The sequence below is a fragment of the Globicephala melas genome, chromosome 2, assembly GCF_963455315.2.
Source record: "Globicephala melas chromosome 2, mGloMel1.2, whole genome shotgun sequence".
NCBI lineage: Eukaryota > Metazoa > Chordata > Mammalia > Artiodactyla > Delphinidae > Globicephala > Globicephala melas.
The window spans coordinates 143556505-143584380 of record NC_083315.2 but is presented as its reverse complement, the minus strand read 5'-3'; the positions used below and the strand labels follow the sequence as shown (position 1 = coordinate 143584380).

Below are 27876 nucleotides of genomic sequence, written 5' to 3'. Positions count from 1 at the left end.
GTATACTGGAATTTTCACGGCTGCCAAAATTTCCATAGACAGGTCACTAACCTATTTATCTCTATTCTCAAGGTATGTACAGCATATAGCATCTAAGACTATATGATACCCTAAGGGAAGTCCAATAGGTAAAACAAATAAAAACAGACTTTTCCTGAATCAATCAGAAGAAGGAGATCCAGAACTCTGCCTGTTTAGCATTCCCCTCTCCCCAAGGCAGTCCCTGAGTACTTGAGGGTTTAGCACCAGAGTATACTATTATCTAATTATTAAGCAGTACAGAAATACAATTGCAGCCTGTGATGAACAAGCATGATTAACGTACTTCTCAAAAATATGTAAAAATGAGCTAGCTAGTGTATTGCTTTAAAGAAATATATAACTAAGCATTCCAAAGTGCTTTTAAGTATATCACCTCAAGGTTTTCTTTTTTCTTTTTTTCTTCCTTTCTTTCTTTCTTTAATTTTAGGCTGCGTTGGGTCTTCGTTGCTGCGTGCAGGCTTTCTCTAGTTGTGGCAAGCAGGGGCTACTCTTCGTTGTGGTGCACGGGCTTCTCATTGCGGTGGCTTCTCTTGTTGTGGAGCACGGGCTCTAGGCGTGCGGGCTTCAGTAGTTGTGGCATGTGGGCTCAGTAGTTGTGGCTGGCGGGCTCTAGAGTTCAGTCTCAGTAGTTGTGGCACATGGGCTTAGTTGCTCCGCGGCATGTGGAATCCTCCTGGACTAGGACCCGTGTCTCCTGCATTGGCAGGCGGACTCTTAACCACTGCACCAGCAAGGAAATCCTTTCTTTTTTTTAAATACATTTTAAACTTCACTTATTTTTATTTATTCTTCCTCTGTTTTCTTCCTCCTTCTTGATAAAAAGATATCTAGCAACTTACTGACAGAAACTATTTTCCACTTTTTTCACTTACCCTAAATTCTCTATATGTTAATCCCTTAATCTTCCTTCATGTTAATCCTTCAATTCACTTCCACATTTGTGTTTTTTTTTAACTGATTTTTTAAAATTCATTTATTTTATTTATTTATTTTTGGCTGCGTTGGGTCTTCATTGCAGTGCGGGGGCTTCTCACTGCGGTGGCTTCTCTTGTTGTGGAGCATGGGCTCTCGGAATGTGGGCTTCAGTGGTTGCAGCACGTAGGTTCAGTAGTTGCGGCACGCGGGCTTAGTTGCTCCACAGCCCATGGGATCTTCCCAGACCAAGGCTCAAACCCATGTCCCCTGCATTGGCAGGCGGATTCTTAACCACTGTGCCACCAGGGAAGCCCTCATTTGTGTTTTTCGGAGAGCTTGTTTGAAGGACAAAATGGAGACAATTATCCATACAGAGACATACAGAAAGCTAAAGCATATTCCTTTCTGGGTCTTATATTTTCCTGCTTTATCTCTTATCTGAGTCCAAAAACTATCCCAGTTGTGGGAGACACTATTAATTACCTACCAATATCCATTCCCACTTCTTCCTTGCTATGGGAACCCCAATTTTACTCAAGCAGTTATGTTAACCATCCCCATCACACTTGTTACAAATATGTTTTGCCCTCACTTTTCCATCCTCCCTTGCATGTAGGGGTGACCAAGTGAGAAGTCTGCAGAAGGATTCCAGAGCGTGAAAAGAAAATCAGCAGAAGGGAGGAGGTGGCTACTCTGAAAAGTATATTTTCCTGATGAAAGATATAATTGGCTCTTTCTATTCTCACTGACTTAAGCACAGAACGGATATTATGCCTAAAATGTACCAGCCCTAGGTCTCTATCATCACTGAGAGACAGAACCAGTGCCAGCAACGACCTACTCAGGTCTTCCTGTTATGGGGAAAAATATAAACCTCTAGTTGTTTAAGCCGCTATTCTTTGTGTATCCAGTTGCTTGCAGGAGAAAGCTTCCCTAACTGATTGACCAACCTTCCCCAGTAACTCCAAATAGGAATCAAACAATATTGTAACAGCACAAACGAAATGTGACCAAGCATCACAGACCCAGCTCCATGCTCTGATCTGCCATGACAAACTCCAGAAGGCACTAAAAGAACACCAAGTCTGGCATCTATACAAAAGAGCACAGAGCACAGGGACCTTTGATTCCACCTGATCCTAGCACCAGATCATCACACTTTTCAAGCATTGTGGAGAATAGACTAGAAAAATAAAAACAATATAAATCGCAACCCTTGTCTTCAAATGACCTTCATAAGAGTTCCTTGTGAATTATGCAACATGATTCCAACAAAAGGGACAAAAATTTTACCACTCAATTTTCCAGCCTGCCTCTAATGCAAGTACTAAGTAATATGTACATAGGCAGGAAAAGATAATGAAGGAAAATAATTAATACAGAGAATGCAAAAAGTAGCCAATTAGACTAAATGCAAAGACAAAGAAAAAAAAAATCGCCACAAATTAATACGGAGAATGTAGACTAGTCACCTGCTACTGGATTTCACCTAATTCACTGATAGGTTTTTAACCTACTCTGAACTGTAATGCTGATAACAATGAAATAATGCAACAGTTTAAGAAGACATTGTAAACTCAGCTTTGAAAGTGGCGCAAAAAAAGCAAGAATCCAATTACAGTGAACTAAACTGCTGTTATCAGAATAACCTTAATCCTTCAATTCTTTAAGCAAATGCCCCAGGACCTTTGTAAGAGCTATTTATACATTAGCTATTTATTACCTAATTGGCTATTTAATACTTTCTTGGCTTATGAGTTGAAAGCTAGTCATTGGCATTTTAAAGACCTGGACAACCTGAGTGAGCCAGTGTCTTTACCAGATTTAGCATCAATTATATTTGTCTGTATCAGCTTTAATATCAAATGTTTCAACGTTCAGATTTCCAGTGGTGTCACATGTTTATGCTTCTGTTGTTTTTTTTTACCATTTATTTGTTAAAGATCCAAATAAGTTTATCACATTACAATTGATCACTATGTCTTTTTCCCAGCTTTATTGAGATATAACTGACATATAACATTGTGTAAGTTTAAGGTGTACAATGTGATGTGAGCAATACATTTTTTTTGGTTTTGGTTTTGGTTTTATTTTTGCGGTACACGGGCCTCTCACTGTTGTGGCCTCTCCCGTTGCGGAGCACAGGCTCCGGACGCGCAGGCTCGGCGGCCATGGCTCACGGGCCCAGCCGCTCCACGGCATGTGGGATCTTCCTGGACCGGGGCACGAACCTGCATCCCCTGCATCGGCAGGCGGACTCTCAACCACTGCGCCACCAGGGAAGCCCAATACATTTTTTTAAGCTCTATTTTTTTTTTTATTGAAGTATAACTGCTTTACAATGTTATGTTAGTTTCTGCTGTACAATGAAGTGAATCAGCTGTATGTATACCTATATCCACTCTCTCGGACCTCCCTCCCACCCATCCCACACATCTAGGTCATCACAGAGCACCAAGCTGAGTTCCCTGTGCTATACAACAGGTTCCTACTAGCTATCTAGTTTACACATGGTAGTGTATATATGTCTATCCTAATCTCCCAATTCATCCCACAATCCCCTTCCCCCCTGTGTCCACATGCCCATTCTCTATGTCTGCATCTCTATTCCTGCCCTGCAAATAGGTTCATCTGTACCATTTTTCTAAATTCCACATATATGCGTTAATATATGATATTTGTTTTTCTCTTTCTGATTTACTTCACTCTGTATGACAGACTCTAGGTCCATCCACATCTCTACAAATGACCCAATTTCATTCCTCTTTATGGCTGAGTAATACTCTTGGTGGGAATGTAAATTGATACAGCCACTATAGAGAACAGTATGGAGGTTCCCTAAAAAACTAAAAATAGAACTACCATATGACCCAGCACTCCTACTACTGGGCATATATCCTGAGAAAACTATAATTCAAAAAGATACATGCACTCCAATGTTCTTTGCAGCATTATTTACAATAGCCAGGACATGGAAGCAACCTAAATGTCCTCGATACATCTTTTAAGTCTCTTTAAATCCAAAGGTTTATCCTCCAACTCTTTTTTTTTAATCCTACAAATTGTTGTTTATTCTTTTCCAGTTTGGATTTTCTGATTACATCCCTCAGATGTAGCTTCACGTGTTGCTCTCTTCTCTGTATATGTTGTAAACTGGTCGTTGGATCTGAAAACTTGATCACTTTCTGGTTTGATTATTCTTCCATCAGCAAGTACCACAATGACTGGTTGCCTTTTTGTGATACTAGCACACTTTTCTGTTTATGAACTGTTTTTATTCACAACACTTCTGACACCAAATGTGTGGGTTTTCTATACTAAGCAATTTTCCAATTCCCTATGGACACCAACTGGGTGTCCTACAAGTCAATTCAATTCTAACACTAACTACTAGGAGTTAACTCAGACACCGCAGGTTAAAGGCTCAGATTCACAAGGCTGCCCCCACTTCAGTCTTCAATCACAAGTCTCGGGCCTCTGGTACTTCAGACCAACCAGCTATAAATCGGGAGTACCATCCCCCCCAGCACCTCAATGTGTTCACCAACCCAGAAGCTCTCCAAACCCTATCAGTTAGAGGGTTTTGTGGAGATTCCATTACATGGGCATGATTCATTAAATGGGAATGCTGATTTCTAGTCCCTCTTCCCTCCTCAGAGGTTGGGGAGGTAGGGCTGCAAGTTCAACCCTATAATCACATGACCAGTTCCTCTGGCAACCAGCCCCCTTCAGATGCAATCTAGGGGCCCACCAAGAGTCATCTAATTAGCATAAACTCAGGTATGGTTGGAAAGGGGCTAGTTACAAATAACAAATTATGCTCCTCTCAGCTCTATTACTCAGGAAATTCCAAAGGATTTAGAAGTTCATTTGTCAGTAACCAGGATGATGATATGTATTTATTATATCACAATATTCAGTTCCTAGATCACTAGATTATTAGGGTTTATAATTTGGTTATATTGTATAATTCCTTCGTCATTTATTATTGGAATACTTCTATAAAAAAGACATATTTGTTACTTAGTAATACAGTTCGTATTGAAAAGAGAATAAATGTTGATTTCCTTTTTTTTTTTTAACTCATTTTCAAAATAATAAGTTGCTTCTCCAGAATTCTCCAATGGTGATCAATTTGTTGCTTTTCATTTTATTTATTTATTTATTTTTGGCTGCATTGAGTCTTCGATGCTGCGTATGGGCTTTCTCTAGTTGCGGAGAGTGGGGGCTACTCTTCATTGTGGTGCACAGGCTTCTAATTGCGGTGGCTTCTCTTGTTGTGGAGCACAGGCTCTAGGCATGCAGGCATCTGTAGTTGTGGCATGCGGGCTCAGCAGTTGTGGTTCATGGGCTCTAGAGCGCAGGCTCAGTAGGTGTGGTGCACAGGCTTAGTTGCTCCACGGTATGTGGGATCTTCCCAGATCAGGGCTCGAACCCATGACTCCTGCATTGACAGGTGGATTCTCAACCACTGTGCCACCAGGGAAGTCCTGCTTTTCATTTCTTAATATTACAGACTCATGAATTTAAACATATTCCATGTGTTTCAATCAACTTCTATTATTGTTCTACTGGTGCTCAATTTGTTTCATCTTTGGCCAGTGGGAGCTCTTCAGGTTGACGCCAGAGTCCTTCTGACACTCCCTTAGCTAGTCTTTGATAGCTTTCTTGCTATCAGATAAGATGTTTCAGACTCAACTTAAAAACCTCCTAATACTCCAGTTTCTCTTCAGATTGACTAAATCTTTTGCCTTTTACTAAAACAAACAAACAAAACTTTCTGCTCCATAGCTAGAATCAGTCATTCCCCCATGGAACCCTTGTTCCTTTTAGTAGGAAATGGTATCTGGATTCCACGATCTGAGAGCAATACCTGTCAATTCCTTCATTTATCAAACATTTTCTGAGCAGTTAGTATGAGTCAGTCGTAGGATTTGGCTTTCAAGATACAAGGATATAACACAAACTCAAACAGCTGACAAACCAGTGGCATATACTTAGAAAGAATAGATAATCAAGAGATGTAGAACAAAGCAAATAAGCTCTAGGCAAAATAATCCATTTGAAATTTATCTGGTCAGGTAATACACTTTGATCTTTGTAGTACTCTTAGAGAGAAATAAGTAAGATTCACTGTGACATAACTAGAGAAAGACCCAAAGAACTATACCTATACTATACCTTGGCTAAGAAAGCAGAATTGAGTCATTCTCTAGATATATAAAGCACTGCTACTTATCAACGTCAATCAGAGCAGGGGAAGAGGAGATCAGACTTATCTTCAGGTATACAGAGTTACGCAAATGACTGAATGCCTTTCTCATAGAATGTTAAAATAAAGGTCCTTGCCAAACTAAGGAAATCTTTTCTTTCTAAGCATGCATATACTTATCATCGGTGTGTTTCTTGCATTTAATACCACACTATTTCAAAGATTAAAGTAAAATATTTCTCAAGCAAAAAATGTTTTGAAAACTGCAATTTTTCCATTCACTAATATTTTACTTCCAACTAGTAATTACTTACAAAGCAGCTTACCTTTTGTCTGTCTTATTAACTTTCCCTCTTCTCCATTTTCTACTTACATACCTCTCTCTGTTTCTTAAACTTGTTTCTTCCTGACTTTCTGCAAAACACAGCTTATTCAGGAGCCCCACTCAAACCAATAAGAAAGGGATAGAAAAGGCAAAAAGAAATTGCTGCCTGTGTTAATTTTAAAAGGAAAATTCCTTTAAAACAGTATCTAACACTCTGTATTCTCAAAAATAAAAAATGTTAACTTGTTTGTAAATGTTACATGCTATACATAAGTTACAAAAATAAAGCATTATAATGGAAAATAATAAAATCTCCCACCTTTCAGCACTAAATGCTGACTCCGTGTCAATGTACACAACGGCTCCTTCTAATCCTCCCATGTTGGTAGGTAATGTAGCCAAAATGCTCATCATTATACAAAACTGAGTTTTTCCACAACCTGGTGGACCTGTAATCTAAAATTTAAAAAAAAAATTATTTGTATAAACATTACAATCTAATCAAAGCAAAATCCTTTTAAGAACTTGCTACATATACAGTCCAACTAACCTGGGTTCCCAGAGAGAACATTCTAATACGCCCCTTGTATGTAATAAATTAACTTCCCCCCTATGCATCTGAATTGGTACTAGTTATGCACCATCCCTGGGAGAAGTGAGAAAATAGTCACCCAGACCATCCTCTGTGTTCTGTAGTTCAGATGAAAAACTGGTTGAGAAAGCCTTGAGGATTCATTTATAAATTCACAACTTGGAGTTCTATACCTTTTCCTCATTAAGACATTTATAGAAAGATCTTGAAAATATTTAAGAGGCTTTAATAATTGGTTTAGCATTTGTTATAAATTGGCCTTTCAAAACAATTTTGTACTAGTACTAGTACATTTGTACTAGTCCCACTAAAAGGTACTTTGATCTTTATTCTTAAAAGTATTTAGGAGTAAAAGGTATTGATATATACAATTTAATTTCAAAATGAATCAGAAAAGAAGTGTATGTGTCTGTGTGTGTGTGTGTGTCTGTGCAGAAGAGAGATAAAGCAAATAAAACAAAATTCAATAATTACTGAATCTAGGTGATTCATACTTTGAAGTGTATATTTTAAAATTTTAGTTGGTGGAAAGCTATTTTGAGATTATAAAATTCAAAAACAAGAGGATATAGATGGAAAAGAATAGGATGTTAATCACAGGCATATTTGAGTCCAACAGGAAGCAGTTAACAAAAATTAATTTGAAAATATTAAAAATATCCCCTTTAACATGCTATTTGTCATACTGGCTGTGGCATCCAAATTTTAAGAACCAGAACACTATCCCTTTTGTGAGGATAACACTAATGAACAATTTTTCACAATAGGAAGAAGGGAAAAGAAGAGGAGGAAAGGAGAGAAGAAAATCTCAGGTAGAGATGAACAGAAGTCCAAGCTAAGACTGAGACACACGAGATCTGAAGAAACTGTCTCAGATATACTATGAAGCAGGAAGAAATAAGAAGGGATGACCCAGGAGTCTAAATCATGGAGGCCAATGGTTCTCAAACATGAGTGAACATTAGAATCACCTGGCAAGCTCATTGACCAGCATTTCTGGTTAACAATAGGTCTGAAATAGGGCCTGAAAATTTACATTTCTAGTAAGTTGACACTGATGCTGCTCTACATTTGAGAACTACTGTTTTTGGAATTTAGAATAAGGGTAAACTTCATTTATCAAAGCTTAACATTAAAAAAAACAAAGGCTCACAAGCTAGAAACCATGTGCTGATTTATAATCTCTAAAACAATGATATAGACTTTTAGGATAAATAATTGCTGCTAGCAATAACAGTGTGCCAGATCATGAGTGATCAGTGAGAACTCCGAAGTTCTTTGATTACATACTCCAACAAACAAACCAAAAAAAAATAAAAATTTTAGTATGAACCTCCAATATATGCATATGTATTATATATATATTATTTTACTAATACATTCTATGCAGTATAAAACCACATGAAATAGGGATTAAAAAATAAAGATTACAAGCATTTAAAAATAGTTTCGTATCTTGTTTTAATTCTAAAATACAATACAAATCAATAGTTTCATAACATATATTAGTTGTATAGATCTTTTCACTCTCATAAAAACTTATTAGCACTTTTAGTGGAGCAAAGATAATAATGAAAATAAATGAAACTATGTATGCTGTTTTTTAAATATTGATTTAAATATTTTGTAATTCAGTAACTGAAATGTCAGTTCCTAAGTTTTGCTTATTTCAGTGCTTAATTGCAATGGCTCTACAGTTGAGAAGGTGATAATTGCAAAACTGCAAGGATTGAAATTAAAGAAATACATGATTTGTTGTACTTAGGAAATCATTATTTTTTAATACCTTTTCCAATTATCAAGTTTTTGTTGAACTCTGACTAATAAATTTCCATCTTCCCTCATATCAACTAATTATTCTTTTTTTTTTTTTAAACCAGGGCTCGAACCCGTGTCCCCTGCATTAGCAGGCAGATTCTCAACCACTGCGCCACCAGGGAAGCCCCTCAACTAATTATTCTTGTAAACTAATCAAAATATATTGACTTTTAACATTTTTAATAATTAGTTTCACAATCAAAGGAAACTATTTGGAAGATTTCTTAACAGTATAGAAAATATTGTTAAAGTTTTTTAAAGTGTGCAAATAGTAAAGTTTTCACAAGATACACATCTTTGATGACAAAAATCACATGATAAAAGAAACATTTCCAAGCAATGATTTGAAAAACACTCTGTATTTTGATCTCTGTCTTTTAAGAAGCAGTTACTTTCGCACTCATTGTAAAAATATCCTTTACTTTGAAGGGATGGAGTAAGAGTGTTCCATTGGTTGCTTGCTTGCTTGATTTTCAATCTGCTAGGTGGCATATTATATAGCCACTTGTTATACAAAAAGTGTCAGCAAATTTGACATATCTTGTCCTTTCATTTTAAAAAAGTTTCACTCAAAAATAAAAGTTTCACCCATCTTTAAATTCAACAGTCTTTTACAATCTTTGCTGTGAGATAACCAAAGAAGCTCTTGTGATTCAAATGACTTTCATGGTCACTCTTCGTCTCATTACAGACTATACTACAAAGAGTCAATACTTTACCAGTCAGGTTCTTATAAAAATTGTACCATCCTGAAGCACTCTTCACACATCTGACATCAGCTTCTGTGTTTGTTGCTATAGACTGCCTAAGGATGATGTAACCGAAAAATTCAGAGTTTTACAGAGAACATTCGTATACCCACCACCTAGACTCTGCAACTGCCATTTTATTGTTACTATACTATATAGTACAGTATACTACTACACTATACTATCCATCAATCCATCCTTCTATCCATTCATCAATCCATCTTAGATGTTTTTAAATGCATTTCAAAGTAAGTCAAAGACATAAATATACTTTCCCCTAACAGTTCAGTGTGTATATAATTAACCTGAGTTTAATGTGTATTATTTTTTTCCTTTTAAGGTAAATTTTACACACAATGAAATGCCCAAATCTTGAGTGTATCATTTGATGAGTTCCAGCAAATGTATATACATATGCAATCTAAACCCCTATCAAAATCAGAACATTAACATTACTACCAGGAAATTCCCTCATAAACATTGCTTTATATTCAAGAAGTCATTTATTTTTGAGAATATATCTTCCTTGACACATCTTTACTTTTGTGGCCCCAAAATAATTTAGTTCATGTATTTCATTACTGAAACAGAATCTAGCTTATTAATACGATAATCTGGGCCCTGTTAGAAACTTCTGTACTTTTATTATATACCATCTTTCCACAATGAATAACTTGTTTTAATTCTTGATGCTTATCATCAGCAATGATTTCCATCTGAAAGTATTTATTCACAAAAGAATCCACTTAAGTTGTTGCCATGTTGTTTCCTATGTCTTATTTCATCCACTTTACTGTAACAGGACAGGAAGAACAAGAGTGTCCCTGACAGTATTAACAATGTATTGCATTTGGCCTTTTGCTCTTCAGAAAACCCAAAAGAGGCTTTTAAATACCTATCATTAATTTTAGTGAAATTTTTCTAGATATTGAATATGTATCACATGACTTTAAAAGTCACTGAAAAACCTGTGGAGGTTCGTCTTCCTGTGATGTGTTTCTTAACTATGATGGCTTCCTACTATCATTTGCCAGTATTTCAAGGAACAAAATAACAGAGGAAGTTTCACTGTTAACAATAATGGATACAATTCCATATATCAAACTGTTTTCTTTATAATTTCAAATTTTTTGGATGTCTTCACAGATGAGATTAGACTGTCACTGATTTTTACTTCATTAATTGTAGGAGAGTCATCAGCTCTGACTTTTATGTACACGTGGTCCACTTCTGCTCACATTATTAGTATTGCCTTCAATACATAGTTTCTTTGCAGGAATCTTTTTATGTCATTTGTCTGCTTTGTGAGGTATGATTTAGTTAAATCAATAAATCCACCTAACTAGGTACATGCAGAACTATAATTCACCCCAATATGTCGAAAATAAAGATACAATCAAGGTGCCCCTGTCAACCTTCTGTATCCTTTCCTCATGGACTATACCTGACACATGACAGTCGAACATACAGACCAAGTAAGGATGCCAGTGTCAATCCACTTATTAAATATCAATAAAGGTTTATTTCATGTTTTAAACTGAAATACCAATAAAAGTTCTAATATTTTTTTCCCACAACCCAATGGACCATCTTACATACTGTCCTTTGGAGACTGGTAGTTTTGAAGAGCCCAAAACACTTTTCATGGACCTTTTATCATCATCAAGGACAACATGGATAAAATTAATCACCAGACATCAGAGCAAAGGAAACTTCTATCAATAATAGTTGAAAGGGGATCTTGAAAATGAGAAATGATGACTCTTCAGAGTGCTAACTAACGGAGGAACAAAGGACTTCCTTTCTATACATAGTACCTACATGCCCGGTTTTAGATATGTTCTAAGATTTAATGAGCTTAAACCCATGAGATGCTTTGTGATTTTTAGTGGAAAGGTGAAACAAGCCCTCAATTTAAAAACATTTTTTAAGATGTTATATATGAATATATTCAGTAAAGTATCAAATACCATGATACTGTAAGGTGTTATCTTATTATTCCATCTTCAAAGAAAACATGTAAAAAAAAATCTGAAGTTAAACAAGTGCAACTGGTATTTTACCTGCATCATTATTTTTTTTAAACATCTTTATTGGGGTATAATTGCTTTATAATGGTGTGTTAGTTTCTGCTTTATAACAAAGTGAATCAGTTATACATATACATATGTTTCCATATTTCCTCCCCTCTGCGTCTCCCTCCCACCCTCTCTATCCCACCCCTCCAGGCGGTCACAAAGCACCGAGCTGATCTCCCTGTGCTATGCAGCTGCTTCCCACTAGCTATCTACCTTACATTTGGTAGTGTATATATGTCCATGCCTCTCTCTCGCTTTGCATCATTATTTTTATGTACTGATTCAGTACAGTCTTGAGAAAAGTAGAATATCACATGAATAACATAAGATTTCTGGGTTCATTTGGCTTTTGTATGCTTGCTTTACTTTGCATTCGAATTTGGATATTAACATTTTCTTTAAACTATAATAACTAATTTCTAATTCTTTAGCAATCTCAGATCCTTTTCATATATTTTTCCTCTCTTTCTAACCTCAAAAAAATATGTTATATGCAATTTTTATGGGCTGGCTGGAGTTAAATTTCATTATTTTTTCAGGTTTACTTAGTGGGTTAAAACATTTCAACATTAATAATTTTTAGCTTCAGATAGTTTAGCTCTGACTTCTAGCAGCCAAACCACAAAATTTCAAATTGTGTTCAGTTCCCAGGTTCAGCTCCAATGGTGGTTAGAAAGAGAGAACATGCCAAACCAGAACAGTCTAAGTGATTTGCTTCTTGGAAACTCAGAGTGAATACAGCATTTACACACGGAAGACACCAGTAAAATACAATTAGCTTCATATAGTTAGAGTCTGAGTTTCAACAATCCTGCATGAGAAATGTAAAAGAACAGAAAGAAAACAACCGGTAGTGAAGATCACTAGAATATCAACAAGGAAGCAAATATTAGCAATTGCTTTAAAGGGGGAAGAGAATTATTACCAAGAAAAGAAAGTCTAATTATATTAAAGTGAAAATGAAGTCTAGTCATTTTAGTCTTAAAAAAGATTCACTGGTAGAGATGAATGTGAAACCTGGACCTATTGGGGCCTAAAATCTTACCTAGTAACTCTTCCGCACATTCAAAATAGGGGCATGAGGATGGGGCAATCCACCAAGCCAATACTTTGCAGAGAAAATTTAAGGACTGACTGGTTCTGATCTGAGAAAAGAGCATGTGGAAACGTCACAGCACCTTTTTTTTTTTTTTTTTTTTTTGCGGTACGCGGGCCTCTCACTGTTGTGGCCTCTCCCGTTGCGGAGCACAGGCTCCAGACGCGCAGGCTCAGCGGCCATGGTTCACGGGCCCAGCCGCTCCGTGGCATGTGGGATCCTCCCGGACCGGGTCACAAACCCGTGTCCCCTGCATTGGCAGGCGGACTCTCAACCACTGCGCCACCAGGGAAACCCATAGCATCTTTTTAATGACCCCCTTCCCCCAGCATCTAACTACCCGTCTCCATGTGCTCTACTATTATGTATAAATACGATTAGGTCTTCAGACCTACAGAATTCTTTTTAAGAGTCACTCTCTGAATCCTAAAACAAACAAACAAAGAAACAAAAAGCAAACAATATCAGAAAGGTTGGGTAGCTCTTTGCTTTGTGAAAGAAATCTTGATTTTAAATTACTTTATATCAACAGTGGAAGATTTCATATCTTAAATTTTCTCCACCACTCCCTCTTACTCAATACTGACAACTGCTGTTTTTAAAGTAAATGGGAAGGGAAGGAGAAAAAGGGGGGAGAACAGAACAGAAAAAAAGCAAGAGGACATGGAAATGACAAGTACCACAAGCTACACAGTAAAAAAAAAAAAAAAATCAAACTGTCAAGAGATATAATAATTTATTTAACAATCATATAATATGTGCCATATAAAAGACTTTATGAAACCTTTATGGAGAAAGATGTTCATTTCTTAATCAGGAAATGAATGAAGAATTAGGAACAATGATTCAATCAACCGCATATGCTAAACTCCTGTACTAGGACAAAGGCCTGGTTGTCCTGGCTTTCAAAACACTGGGCAGCATAAACAAATCCCATCAGCAGATCAAGGAACGCTGATTAGAAATCTCTCCTAGTTTTCCTACTGCTGTTGCTGCACGTGGAGCAGACCAGAATCTGACTGCAGCTTGAAGGAGATGAGACCCACCCTGGCCAACCTGCAGACCCATGAGCAAGAAAAATTACTGTTTGCTGATGTTGTAAGCAGACTTGAGCAGCCAAAATTGACTGATAAAGCATTTATGTTTCACTGTTGATACATTTCTATGTATGCCAAGGCCCTTGTGGACACTTGAATTTACAAGGCCTGACTTATTGTCTCCTGTGATCTTTAGACCACAGCCCACCCTGCCAACTAAAAAGAAGCAGAACTGAAATATTTACCTGTTCTGAGGAAAAGTTAGGAAGCCGAAACAGGACTCTGGCGTCCTGCCTCTACCTTTTTGGGACAGTAGGATGGTCACTTCCAAAGCAAACTGCCCTACTCAAGGAGGACACCTGGTCTCCTTAAATCATGAACAAAGCATAGAAATGACTCAGGAAACACAAATAATGTAGACACGTGCTACATTGTTTCTCATTATTTACAGCAAGGATCTGGGTATAATCATTACTCTTAAATGTTGTAAAGATTTGTCAGTGCTTCACAGGTTTACCCTTCCAGAGGTACTCTCCAAACAAGACATGCAGATGCTACGTCTCTTTTTGCTGACATGAGTTTGGACCAGTACTCTAGTCCTGTGATCTCTGGATTACAGTATGAAAATACCTTTTTTTTTTTTTTTTTGCAGTACACGGGCCTCTCACTGTTGTGGCCTCTCCCGTTGCGGAGCACAGGCTCCGGACGCGCAGGCTCAGTGGCCATGGCTCACGGGCCCAGCCGCTGCACAGCATGTGGGATCCTCCCGGACCGGGGAACAAACCCGCGTCCCCTGCATCGGCAGGCGGACTCTCAACCACTGCGCCACCAGGGAAGCCCTGAAAATACCTTTTTTAATGATCCCTTTAAATACAAACTTTAATTTTACCTAATCACATCAGCATCTTTGTCATGCACTCTCAGCAGGGATGATAGTGACCCCAAAGGCAAAACTTGGTTTTAATTGGGGAAGGAGGGATTTTACTCTTTTCCCATATAAAGCACAGAACTACATGCAGTACATAAACAGATATACAGTATATCTACGGTATTAAAATCTCGTGGGGGGCGGGGGTTTATTAGGGGAAAAAATGTCTAAAAAGCTCCTTAGGGGGTGATAATGAAAAAAAAATTGAGAAACACTGATCTGATCTGCATTACCTCATGTGAGAAGGCTACCATTACACGGTCTGATCTCCACATAATGCAAACATTTAAAGTTTAAACTTCAAACATATCTTTACTACCAATACTGTTATAATAGATGCAGAATTATCTGCTTATATATTCCATAAGTGAGGAATCTGATGTTCCCTGGGAATGAGACAAAGCCCTGTAGCTCGCTTCCATTAGTGATTCAGCAGAGCTGGTTTCTCTTTGATTTCTCCTCTGCTGCTTTGCCTTTGGCATGAGTAGCACTTCTCTAATTCCACTTTTAATCTTGGTGCTGTAACTGAACATACACAGATTCAGTGCAGTTCACATAAATCAAAACTGATGATAAATAAATTAGGGTGTTTTGAAGTCAGAGTCAGGAAAGAGCAGCTATAAAAGTGACAGCAGAATGTTTCCAGATTTATTCTTACTCCCTCAAGTCATCTCCAGGCCTAGTCTAAGTTTACTCAGCTAGATGCCTTACCTCTTACCTTCAACAGATCTAACTTCTATCTGATATCCAGGACTCCAGGTTTGAACTTTTCACCAGAAACAAAGATCGTGCAATGCAATTTGGTTAGACATCTCCACTGAGACCATGTAACAAATGACCACAAACCTAGCAGCTTTAAAACAATACCTGTTTATTATCTCACAGTTCTGTAGGTCAGTGAGCCACTTTGGAGGCATCTCCTCCAGCTCTAGTCAAGTTTTCAGATAATGGCAGCCTCAGCCAATATCTTAACTGTAATCTCATGAGAGACCAGAACCAAATACAGCCAGCTAAGCTGCTTCTGAATTCCTGACTCACAGAAACTGTGTGAGATAATAAGCAAGCATTTATTGATGTTTCTAGCCACAAAGTTTTGGAATGATTTGTTAAACAGCAGTATGTAACCACAATTATATAAATAAATATGTAGATATAGATATATAAAATCAGAGATATTCAACTTTAAAACTTGTAAGAAAAAAACTCCTAAAATAAAAGAATCATTGATATTTATTAATAAAAAATCAATTAAGTAGAAAAATCATATTCCTTAAATGTACTATATTGATAATTTGAAAAAACAAATGGCATACAAATGAAAATAAATATTGTACCATGAAAGAGCAATGACATTAAAAGTTCCTAGTTTGGCTTATTCAAAGACCAAAGAGGAGAGTGTAGGAGAGACAGCAAGAACCAAAACATTATAGCAAACAAGTACTAAAGAACTGCTAAAAAATAAATAAATGAAAACAAATTCATTCATTCAATTAATACTTATTATGTATCTTCTACCTGTGCTAATACTGTGGATGTAATAATAAAAGGAATAAGACAATCCCTGCCCACTTGGAATTTATTCTCCAATAAGAAAGACATACATTAACTAATCACACAAACAGTAAACCTGTAACGGTGACAAGTGCTACACAGAAGAACCATAGTACATGGTTCAGTTCTCCAGGAATACACAATTCTAAATATGTTAATTTAAACATAATTAAATAGGCTCAAAATATACAAAATAATAAAACTACAAGTAAATTTGTTAACAATATAATGGAGTATTTTAATAACCCTCTCTGAATTAGTATCAGGTCAGGTTGAGAAAAACAAAATCAGCAAAGATAAAGAAGAGTTGAACAACCCAAATTACAAGCTTAATTTAATGGCCATAGGCAGAACACACAATCATTAGAGAATAATCATTCTTCTCATGCACACACGGGACACTTACAAAAGTTGATCACATATTAATCAAAACAAGTTTCAGGGACTTCCCTGGTGGCACAGTGGTTAAGACTCCATGCTCCCAATGCAGGGGGCCTAGGTTTGATCCCTGGTCAGGGAACTAGATCCTACATTGCATGCCACAACTAAGAGTGCATATGCTGCAACATATGCCGGCGAGCTGCAACTAAGGAGCCCCTGAGCCACAACTAAGGAGGCTGTCTGCCGCAACTAAGGAGCCTGCCTGCTGCAACTAAGACCTGGCACTACCAATAGCGCCAATAAATATTTATTTACCAAATAAATAAATATTTAAAAACAACAACAACAAGAAGTCTCAGAAAATTTCTGAGACTCAATATCACACAAAATTCTCTGACCAAAATGCAATTAGGTTAACAATCTAATTAAAATGTGAAAGGTAGGGCTTCCCTGGTGGCGCAGTGATTGAGAGTCCGCCTGCCGATGCAGGGGACGCGGGTTCGTGCCCTGGTCCAGGAAGATCCCACATGCTGCGGAGCGGCTGGGCCCATAGGCCATGGCGGCTGAGCCTGCGCGTCCGGAGTCTGTGCTCCGCAACGGGAGAGGCCACAACAGTGAGAGGCCAGCGTACCGCAAAAAACAAAAAACAAACAAAAAAATGTGAAAGGTAAATTTTTAATTAAATAATTTAGATATTCAAACATTCCCAAAAAACATAAGTTAAAGAAGTAATCATAATGGAAACTTTTAAATACTATTAGAACTAAATAAAAATAAAATACTTTATCACCAAAAAGAATGCAGGAAGAAAAATTCGTAGCCTTACAAGCTCAGAGTAAAAAGAAGAACAACTGAAAATTAATTAATTAAATGTGTAATTTAAAAAGTTGGGGGGTGGTGATAAGAATCCCAGAATAAACACAATTAGATAGAGGGAGATAATAAGAAAATAACAAAAGTCATTGAGGTAGAAGACAAAGAAAACCAACAAAGAACCAAAACAAAAAGCACAGTTCTTTGAAAAGACTATAAAATACTTAAACCTTTGACCAGATCTTTTTAAAAGGAAGGGAAAGAGAAGACAAAGTTAATAATATTAGGAATGAAAAGGGTGGGTAGAACCACATATAAAACCAGATTTAAAGACAAGGAGAATACAGTGAAAACTTTTATGACAATAAATTTTCAAACTTAAAGAAAATGGGCAAATTCCTAAATATATCATTCACCAAAACTACTTAGAAAGAAATAAAAAACCTGAATAGCCCTTTAATCATTAAAAAATTTATTTAATTGTTTCAATTTTCCCACAAGGAAAGTACCAAGATCAGACAATTTTTCAGGCAAGTTCTACCAAATTTTCAAGAAACAATTCTCATCTTATGCAAACAATTACAGAATATAAAAAAAGATTCACTTTACCAATTAATTCAAAATAGATCACACAAAAATTAACTCAAAATAGATCACAGACTAAATGTAAAGCCTAAATATAAAACTCTAGAAGAAAACATAGCAAAAACTTGTGTCCTTGGCTAGACAAAAAGTTCATAGAGGTGACACAAAAGTACAGTCTTTAAAATAAAAACCTGATAGATTAGACTACAAAATTAAAAACTTCACAAGTTACCATTAAGAAAATGAGGAGAGACGCCACAGATAGGAAGAAAATAACTCCAAATTATATATCTGATAAAGAACTTGTATCCAGAATATAAAAGAACTCACAACTCAATAACAAGAAAACAAACAATTAAAAAATAGGCAAAAGATTTGAACAGATATTTCATTTAAAAAAAACATAGAAATGGCTAATAAGTACATGAATACGTGTTCATATCATTAGTCATTAGGAAAACACAAATTAAAACCACAATTAGGAAAACACAAATTAAAACCAAGTCATTAGGAAAACACAAATTAACAGCCACAGTGTTCTAACACTCACTAGAACAGCTAAAATCAAAAAGATAAACAATACTAAGTGTTGCTGAGGATGCGGAAAAACAAACCATCATGAATTGCTGGTGAGAGTGTAAAATGTCACAACCACTTTGGAAAGCAGCCTGGCAGTTTCTTAGAAAGCTAAACATGCACCTAGCGTATGATCTAGCCATTCCACTCCTAGGAATCTATGCAAGAGAGGTAAAAAACCTATGCCCACACAAAGACATGTTTGTGAATTTTCATAATAGCATTATTCCTGATAGATAAAAACTGTAAACAATCCAAGTACCAATCAACTGACAGTTGGATAAACAAAATGTGTTACAGCCATACCATGGAATACTATTAATACTACTCAACAATTAATAAGAACAAACTGCTAATACATGTTACAAAATGAATGAACCTCAAAAACATCATTCTAGGTGAAAAACACCAAACACAAAAGCGACATATTATTTGATTCCATTTATATGAAATGTTTAGAAAAGGCAAATATGTAGACAAAACGTAGATCAGTGGATGCCTAGGGCTGAGGATTGGAGTGAGGATTAACTATAATCGGGCATGAGGGAATGTTTTAGGATGATGGGACACGTTGTAAACCTGGATTGTGATGATTTACTATGAATTCACTAATATAATCGAATTACAGTTACAGAGGTTGAATTTTAGAGTATTTAAATTGTACCTTAATAAAATTATTTTTGAGCAGAAGCAAGAAGAACTACAATTCTGCAGCCTGTGGAATGAAAACCACATTCACAGAAAGACAGACAAAATGAAAAAGCAGAGGACTTTGTACCAGATGAAGGAACAAGATAAAACGCCAGAAAAACAACTAAATGAAGAGGAGATAGGCGACCTTCCAGAAAAAGAATTCAGAATAATGATAGTGAAGATGATCCAAGATCTCGGAGAAAGAACGGAGGCAGGGCTTCCCTGCTGGCACAGTGGTTAAGAATCTGCCTGCCAATGCAGGGGACACAGGTTCGAGCCCTGGTCCAGGAAGATCCCACATGCCACGGAGCAACTAAGCCTATGCGCCACAACTACTAAGCCTGCGCTCTGGAACCCACGAGCCACAACTACTGAAGCCCGCGTGCCTAGAGCCTGTGCTCTGCAACAAGAGAAGCCACTGCAATGAGAAGCCTGCACACCTCAATGAACAGTAGCCCCCACTCACAGGAACTAGAGAAAGCCTGCACACAGCAACAAAGACCCAACAGAGACAAAAATAAATAAACTAAATAAAATAACTTAAAAAAAAAAGAATGGAGGTAAAGATTGAGAAGATGCAAGAAATGTTTACCAGAAACCTAAAAGAATTAAAGGACAAACAAACAGAGATGAACAATACAATAACTGAAATGAAAAATATACTAGAAGGAATCAATAGCAGAATAACGGAGGGAGAAGAACAGATAAGCGACCTGGAAGACAGAATGGTGGAATTCACTGCCACAGAACAGAATAAAGAAAAAAGAATGGAAAGAAATGAAGACAGCCTAAGAGACCTCTGGGACATTAAATGCAACAACATTTGCATTATAGGGGTCCCAGAAGGAGAAGAGACAGAGAAAGGACCCGAGAAACTATTTGAAGAGATTAGAGTCAAAAATTTCCCTAACATGGGAAAGGAAATAGCCACCCAAGTCCAGGAAGCACAGAGAGCCCCAGGCAGGATAAACCCAAGGAGAAACACGCCGAGACACATAGTAATCAAATTGGCAAATATTAAAGACAAAGAAAAAATATTGAAAGGGAAAAACAACAAATAACACACAAAGGAACTCCCACAAGGTTAACAGTTGATTTCTCAGCAGAAACTCTACAAGCCAGAAGGGAGTAGCACGATATATTTAAAGTGATGAAAGGGAAGAAACTGCAATCAAGATTACTCTACCTGGCAAGGATCTCATTCAGATTCGATGGAGAAATCAAAAGCTTTACAGATAAGCAAAAGCTAAGAGAATTCAGCACCACCAAACCAGCTCTACAACAAATGCTAAAGGAACTTCTCTATGTGGGAAACACAAGACAAAAAAAGGACCTACAAAAACAAAAACAAAACAATTAAGAAAATGGTCATAGGAACATATATATCGATAATTACCTTAAACGTGAACGGATTAAATGCTCCAACCAAAAGACACAGGCTCACTAAATGGATACAAAAAAACAAGACCCATATATATGCTGTCTACAAGAGACCCACTTCAGACCTAGGGACACATACAGACTGAAAGTAAGGGGATGGAAAAAGATATTCCATGCAAATGGAAATCAAAAGAAAGCAGGAATAGCAATACTCATATCAGATAAAATAGACTTTAAAATAAAGAATGTTACAAGAGACAAGGAAGGACATGACATAATGATCAAGGGATCAATCTGAGAAGAGGATATAACAATTATAAATATATATGCACCCAACATTGGAAGGAACTCAATACATACGGCAACTGCTAACATCTATAAAAGAGAAAATTGACAGTAACACAACAATAGTGGGGGACTTTAACACCTCACTTACACCAATGGACAGATCATCCAAACAGAAAATTAATAAGGAAACACAATCTTTAAATGATACAATAGACCAGATAGATTTAATTGATTTTCTTTTTTTTTATGGAGGATTTTCATTTATTAAACATTTGTTAAAGTATAACATACAACATACAGAAAGTGCAAAAATCATAATAGAGTTAAATAAATTTTCACAAACTGAACCCAGTCAACTCACATCAAGAGAATGTCACTGATTTCTTCTATTAACGACCACTCTCTCCTCTAATAACCATTATCCTGACGAATATGAAGTATTTTTTTCAGATTTTATTTTCTTTTATTTTTTTTTGATTCCCAAAGTAAAGACATTGATAAAACAAATACAATCTGCAATAATAAATACATCTATAAATACATCTACAAATACATTAAATTATTGTATAATTTAGACTGTAAATATGGTCTATTTTTACTGCTTTCCCATAGAATACATTTGATCACACTTTTTTTATACAGCAGGTTCTTATTAGTCATCCATTTTATACACATCAGTGTATACATGTCAATCCCAATCGCCCAATTCATCACACCACCACCACCACCCCACACCGCTTTCCCCCGCTTGGTGTCCATACGTTTGTTCCCTATTTCTGCCCTGCAAGCCAGTTCATCTGTACCATTTTTCTAGGTTCCACATATATGCGTTAATATACGATATTTGTTTTTCGCTTTCTGACTTACTTCACTCTGTATGAGTCTCTAGATCCATCCATGTCTCTACAAATGACCCAATTTTGTTCCTTTTTATGGCTGAGTAATATTCCATTGTATATATGTACCATATCTCCTTTACCCATTCAGCTGTCAATGGGCATTTAGGTTGCCTCCATGACCTGGCTATTGTAAATAGTGCTGCAATGAACATTGTGGAGCATGTGTCTTTTTGAATTGTGGTTTTCTCTGGGTATATGACCAGTAGTGGGATTGCTGGATCATATGGTAATTCTATTTTTACTTTTTTAAGGACCCTCCATACTGTTCTCCATAGTGGCTGTATCAGTTTACATTCCCACCAACAGTGCAAGAGGGTTCCCTTTTCTCCACGCCCTCTCCAGCATTTGTTGTTTGTAGATTTTCTGATGATGCCCATGCTAAACGGTGTGAGGTGATACTTCATTGTAGTTTTGTTTTGCATTTCTCTAATGATTAGTGATGTTGAGCAGCTTTTCATGTGCTTCTTGGCCATCTGTATGTCTTCTTTGGAGAAATGTCTATTTACGTCTTCTGCCCATTTTTGGATTGGGTTGTTTGTTTTTTTACTATCGAGCTGCATGAGCTGTTTATATTATTTTGGAGATTAATCCTTTGTCTGTTGATTTGTTTGCAAATATTTTCTCCCATTCTGAGGGTTGTCTTTTCGTCTTGTTCATGGTTTCCTTTGCTATGCAAAAGCTTTTAAGTTTCATTAGGTCTCATTTGTTTATTTTTGTTTTTATTTCCATTACTCTAGGGGGTGGATCAAAAAAGATCTTGCTGTTATTTATGTCAAAGAGTGTTCTTCCTGTGCTTTCCTCTAAGAGTTTTATAGTGTCCGGTCTTACATTTAGGTCTCTAGTCCATTTTGAGTTTATTTTTGTGTATGGTGTTAGGGAGTGTTCTAATTTCATTCTTTTACATGTAGCTGTCCACTTTTCCCAGCACCACTTATTGAAGAGACTGCCTTTTCTCCATTGTATATTCTTGCCTGCTTTGTCATACATAAGTTGACCATAGGTGTGTGGGTTTAACTCTGGGCTTTCTATCTTGTTCCATTGATCTATGTTTCTGTTTTTGTGACAGTACCATATTGTCTTGATTACAGTACCTATGTAGTATAGTCTGAAGTCAGGGAGTCTGATTCCTCCAGCTCCGTTTTTTTCCCTCAAGACTACTTTGGCTATTCGGAGTCTTTTGTGTCTCCATACAGATTTTAAGATTTTTTTTCTACTTCCATAAAAATTGCCACTGGTAATTTGATAGGGATTGCATCGAATCTGTAGACTGCTTTCAGTAGTCTAGTCATTTTCACAATATTGTTTTTTCCAACCAAGAACATGGTATCTCTCTCCATCTGTTGGTATCATCTTTCATTTCTTTCATCAGTGTCTTATAGTTTTCTGAGTACAGGTCTTTTGTCTCCCTAGGTAGATGTATTCCTAGGCATTTTATTCTTTTTGTTGCAATGGTAAATGGGAGTGTTTCCTTAATTTCTCTTTCAGATTTTTCATCATTAGTGTATAGGAATGTAAGAGATTTCTGTGCATTAATTTTGTATCTTGAAACTTTACCAAATTCATTGATGAGCTATAGTAGTTTTCTGGTGGCATCTTTAGGATTTTCTATGTATAGTATCATGTCATCTGCCAACGGTGACAGTTTAACTTCTTCTTTTCCAATTTGTATTCCTTTTATTTATTTTTCTTCTCTGATTGCCGAGGCTTGGACTTCCAAAACTATGTTGAATAATAGTGGTGAGAGTGGACATCCTTGTCTTGTTCCTGATCTGAGAGGAAATGCTTTCAATTATTCACCATTAAGAATGATGTTTGCTGTGGGTTTGTCTTATATGGCCTTTATTATGTTGAGGTAGGTTCCCTCAATGCCCACTTTCTGGAGAGTTTTTAATCATAAATGGGTGTTGAATTTTGTGGACAGCTTTTTCTGCATCTGTTGAGATGATCATATGGTTTTTATTCTTCAATTTGCTGATATGGTGTATCACATTGATTGATTTGTGTATACTGAAGAATCCTTGCATCCCTGGGATAAATCCCACTTGATCATGGTGTATGATCCTTTTAATGTGTTGTTGGATTCTGTTTGCAGGTATTTTGTTGAGGATTTTTGCATCTATATTCATCAATGTATTGGTCTGTAATTTTCTTTTTTTGTAGTATCTTTGTCTGGTTTTGGTATCAGAGTAACTGTGGCCTCATACAATGAGTTTGGGAGTATTCCTTCCTCCGCAATTTTTTGGAAGCGTTTGAGAAGGATGGGTGTCAGCTCTTCTCTAAATGGTTGATAGAATTCACCTGTGAAGCCATCTGGTCCTGGACTTTTGTTTGTTGGAAGATTTTAAATCACAGTTTCAATTTCATTACTTGTGATTGGTCTGTTCATATTTTCTATTTCGTCCTGGTTCAGTCTTGGAGGTTATACCTTTCTAAGAATTTGTCCATTTCTTCCAGGTTGTCCATTTTATTGGCATAGAGTTGCTTGTCATAGTCTCTTAGGATGCTTTGTATTTCTGCAGTGTCTGTTGTAACTTCTCCTTTTTCATTTCTAATTCTATTGATTTGAGTCCTCTCCCTCTTTTTCTTGATGAGTCTGGCTAATGGTTCATCAATTTTGCTTATCTTCTAAAAGACAAGCAGCTTTTAGTTTTCTTGAACTAAAAGAAACAGCTTTTAGTTTTATTGATGTTTGCTATTGTTTTCTTTGTTTCTATTTCAGTTATTTCTGCTCTGATCTTTATGATTTCTTTCCTTCCACTAACTTTGGGTTTTGTTTGTTCTTCTTTACCTAGTTCCTTTAGGTGTAAGGTTAGAATATTTATTTGAGATTTTTCTTGTTTCTTGAGGTTATTTTTCTTGTTTCTTGAGGTTTCTTGAGGCTATGCTTGTATAGCTATAAACTTCCCTCTTAGAACTGCTTTTGCTGTACCTCATAGGTTTGGGATTGTCTAGTTTTCATTGTCATTTGTCTCTAGGTATTTTTTGATTTCCTCTTTGATTTCTTCAGTGATCTCTTGGTTATTTAGTAACGTAGTATTTAGCCTCCATGTGTTTGTGTTTTTTTACGTTATTTCCCCGTAATTCATTTCTAATCTCATAGCATTGTGGTCAGAAAAGATGCTTGATATGATTTCAACTTTCTTAAATTTACTGAGGCTTGGTTTGTGACCCAAGATGTGATCTATCCTGAAGAATGTTCCATGCGCACTTGAGAAGAAAGTGTAATCTGCTGTTTTGGGATGGAATGTCCTATAAATATCAATTAAATCTACCTGGTCTATTGTGTCATTTAAAGCTTCTGTTTCCTTATTTATTTTCATTTTAGATGACCTGTCCATTGGTGTGAGGTGTTAATGACCCCCACTATTATTGTGTTACTGTCGATTTCGTCTTTTACAGCTGTTAGCAGTTGCCTTATGTATTGAGGTGCTCCTATGTTGGGTGCATACATATTTATAATTGTTATATCTTCTTCTTGGATTGATCCCTTGATCATTATGTTATGTCCTTCCTTGTCTCTTGTAACATTCTTTATTTTAAAGTCTATTTTATCTGATATGGGTATTGCTACTCCAGCTTTCTTTTGATTTCCATTTGCATGGAATATCTTTTTCCATCCCCTCACTTTCAGTCTGTATGTGTCCCTAGGTCTGAAATGGGTCTCTTCTAGACAGCACATAGATGGGTCTTCTTTTTGTACCCATTCAGCAAGCCTGTGGCTTTTGGTTGGAGCATTTAATCCATTCACGTTTAAGGTAATTATTGATATGTAAGTTCGTTTACCATTTTCTTAATTATTTTGGGTTTGCTATTGTAGGTCCTTTTTTTCTCTTGTGTTTCCCACTTAGAGAAGTTCCTTTACCATTTGTTGTAGAGCTGGTTTGGTGGTGCTGCATTCTCTTAGCTTTTGCTTGTCTGTAAAGCTTTTGACTTCTCCATCAATTCTGAATGAGATCCTTGCCAGGTAGAGTAATCTTGGTTGTATGTTTTTCCCTTTCATCACTTTAAGTATATCATGACACTCCCTTCTGGCTTGTAGAGTTTCTGCTGAGAAATCAGCTGTTAACCTTATGGGAGTTACCTTGTATATTATTTGTCATTTTTCCCTTGCTGCTTTCAATTACTTTTCTTTGTCTTTAATATTTGCCAGTTTGATTACTATGTGTCTCAGCATGTTTCTCCTTGGGTTTATCCTGTATGGGACTCGTTGCACTTCCTGGACTTGGGTGGCTATTTTGTTCCCCATGTTAGGGAAGTTTTCAACTATAATTTCTTCAAAGATTTTCTCAGGTCCTTTCTCTCTCTCTTCTCCCTCTGGGACCCCTATAATGCGAATGTTGTTGAGTTTAATGTTGTCCCAGAGGTCTCTTAGGCTGTCTTCATTTCTTTTCATTCTTTTTTCTTTATTCTGTTCTGCAGCAGTGAATTCCACCATTCTGTCTTCCAAGTCACTTATCCCTTCTTCTGCCTCAGTTATTCTGCTATTGATTCCTTCTAGTGTACTTTTCATTTCAGTCATTGTATTGTTCATCTCTGTTTGTTTGTTCTTTAGTTCTTCTAGGTCTTTGTTAAACATTTCTTTCATCTTCTTGATCTTTGCCTCCATTGGTCCTGGATCATCTTCACTATCATTATTCTGAATTCTTTTTCTGGAAGGTTGCCTATCTCCACTCCATTTAGTTGTTTTTCTGGGGTTTTTGTCTTGTTCCTTCATCTGGTACATAGTCCTCTGCCTTTTCATCTTGTCTATCTTTCCGTGAATGTGGTTTTTGTTCGACAGGCTGCAGGATTGTAGTTCTTCTTGCTTCTGTTGTCTGCCCTCTGGTGGATGAGGCTATTTAAGAAGCTTGTGCAGGTTTCCTGATGGGAGGGACTGGTGGTGGGTAGAGCTGGATGCTGCTCTGCTGGGCAGAGCTCAGTAAAACTTTAATCTGCTTGACTGCTGATGGGTGGGGCTGGGCTTCCCACCTGTTGGTTGTTTGGCCTAAGGCAAACCAAAACTGGAGCCTACCTGGGCTCTTTGGTGGGGTTAACGGCAGACTCTGGGAGGGCTCATGCCAAGGAGTGCTTCCCAGAACTTCTGCTGCCAGTGTCCTTGTCCCTGCGGTGAGCCACAGCCACCTCCTGCCTCTGCAGGAAACCCTCCACACTAGCAGGTGGGTCTGGTTCAGTCTCCCCTGGGTTCACTGCTCCTTCCCCTGGGTCCCGATGGGAACACTACTTTGTGTGTGCCCTCCAATAGTGGAGTCTCTGTTTCCCCCAGTCCTGTCGAAGTCTTGCAATCAAATCCCACTAGGCTTCAAAGTCTGATTCTCTAGGAATTCCTCCTCCTGTTGCCAGACCCCCAGGTTGGGAAGCCTGACGTGTGGCTCAGAACCTTCACTCCAGTGGGTGGACTTCCATGGTATAATTATTCTCCAGTCTGTGAGTCGCCCACCCAGCAATTATGGGATTTCATTTTGTCCTGACTGCACCCCTCCTACCGTCTCATTGTGGCTTCTCCTTTGTCTTTGGATGTGGGGTATCTTTTTTGGTGAGTTCCAGTGTCTTCCTGTCGATGATTGTCCAGCAGCTACCTGTGATTCTGGTGTTCTCACAAGAGGGAGTGAGAGCACGTCCTTCTACTCCGCTATCTTGGTTCAGGCCTTCGATTTAATTGATATTCATAGGATATTCCATCCAAAAACAGCAGATTACACTTTCATCGCAAGTGCACATGGAACATTCTCTAGGACCGATCACATCTTGAGTCACAAATCAAGCCTCAGTAAATTTAAGAAAATTGAAATCATATCAAGCATCTTTTCTGACCACAAAACTATGAGATTAGAAAGGAATTACAGGGAAAAAACATAAAAAACACAAACACATGGAGGATAAAAAATACGTTACTAAATAACCAAGAGATCACTGAAGAA

The 27876-nt window shown here is 37.1% G+C and overlaps 1 protein-coding gene across 4 annotated transcripts in view; it reads right to left on the bottom strand.

Annotated features, from left to right (window-relative positions):
• The window catches only part of RAD51B (RAD51 paralog B), a 647199-nt gene that overhangs the window by 599055 nt on the left and 20268 nt on the right, over positions 1-27876 (bottom strand). For all 4 annotated transcript variants that reach the window (XM_060293640.2, XM_030855332.3, XM_070045062.1 and 1 more), the window contains exon 5: positions 6814-6950. In XM_060293640.2, the coding sequence (XP_060149623.1) occupies positions 6814-6950 (137 nt within the window). The remainder of the gene's footprint in view (positions 1-6813; positions 6951-27876) is intronic.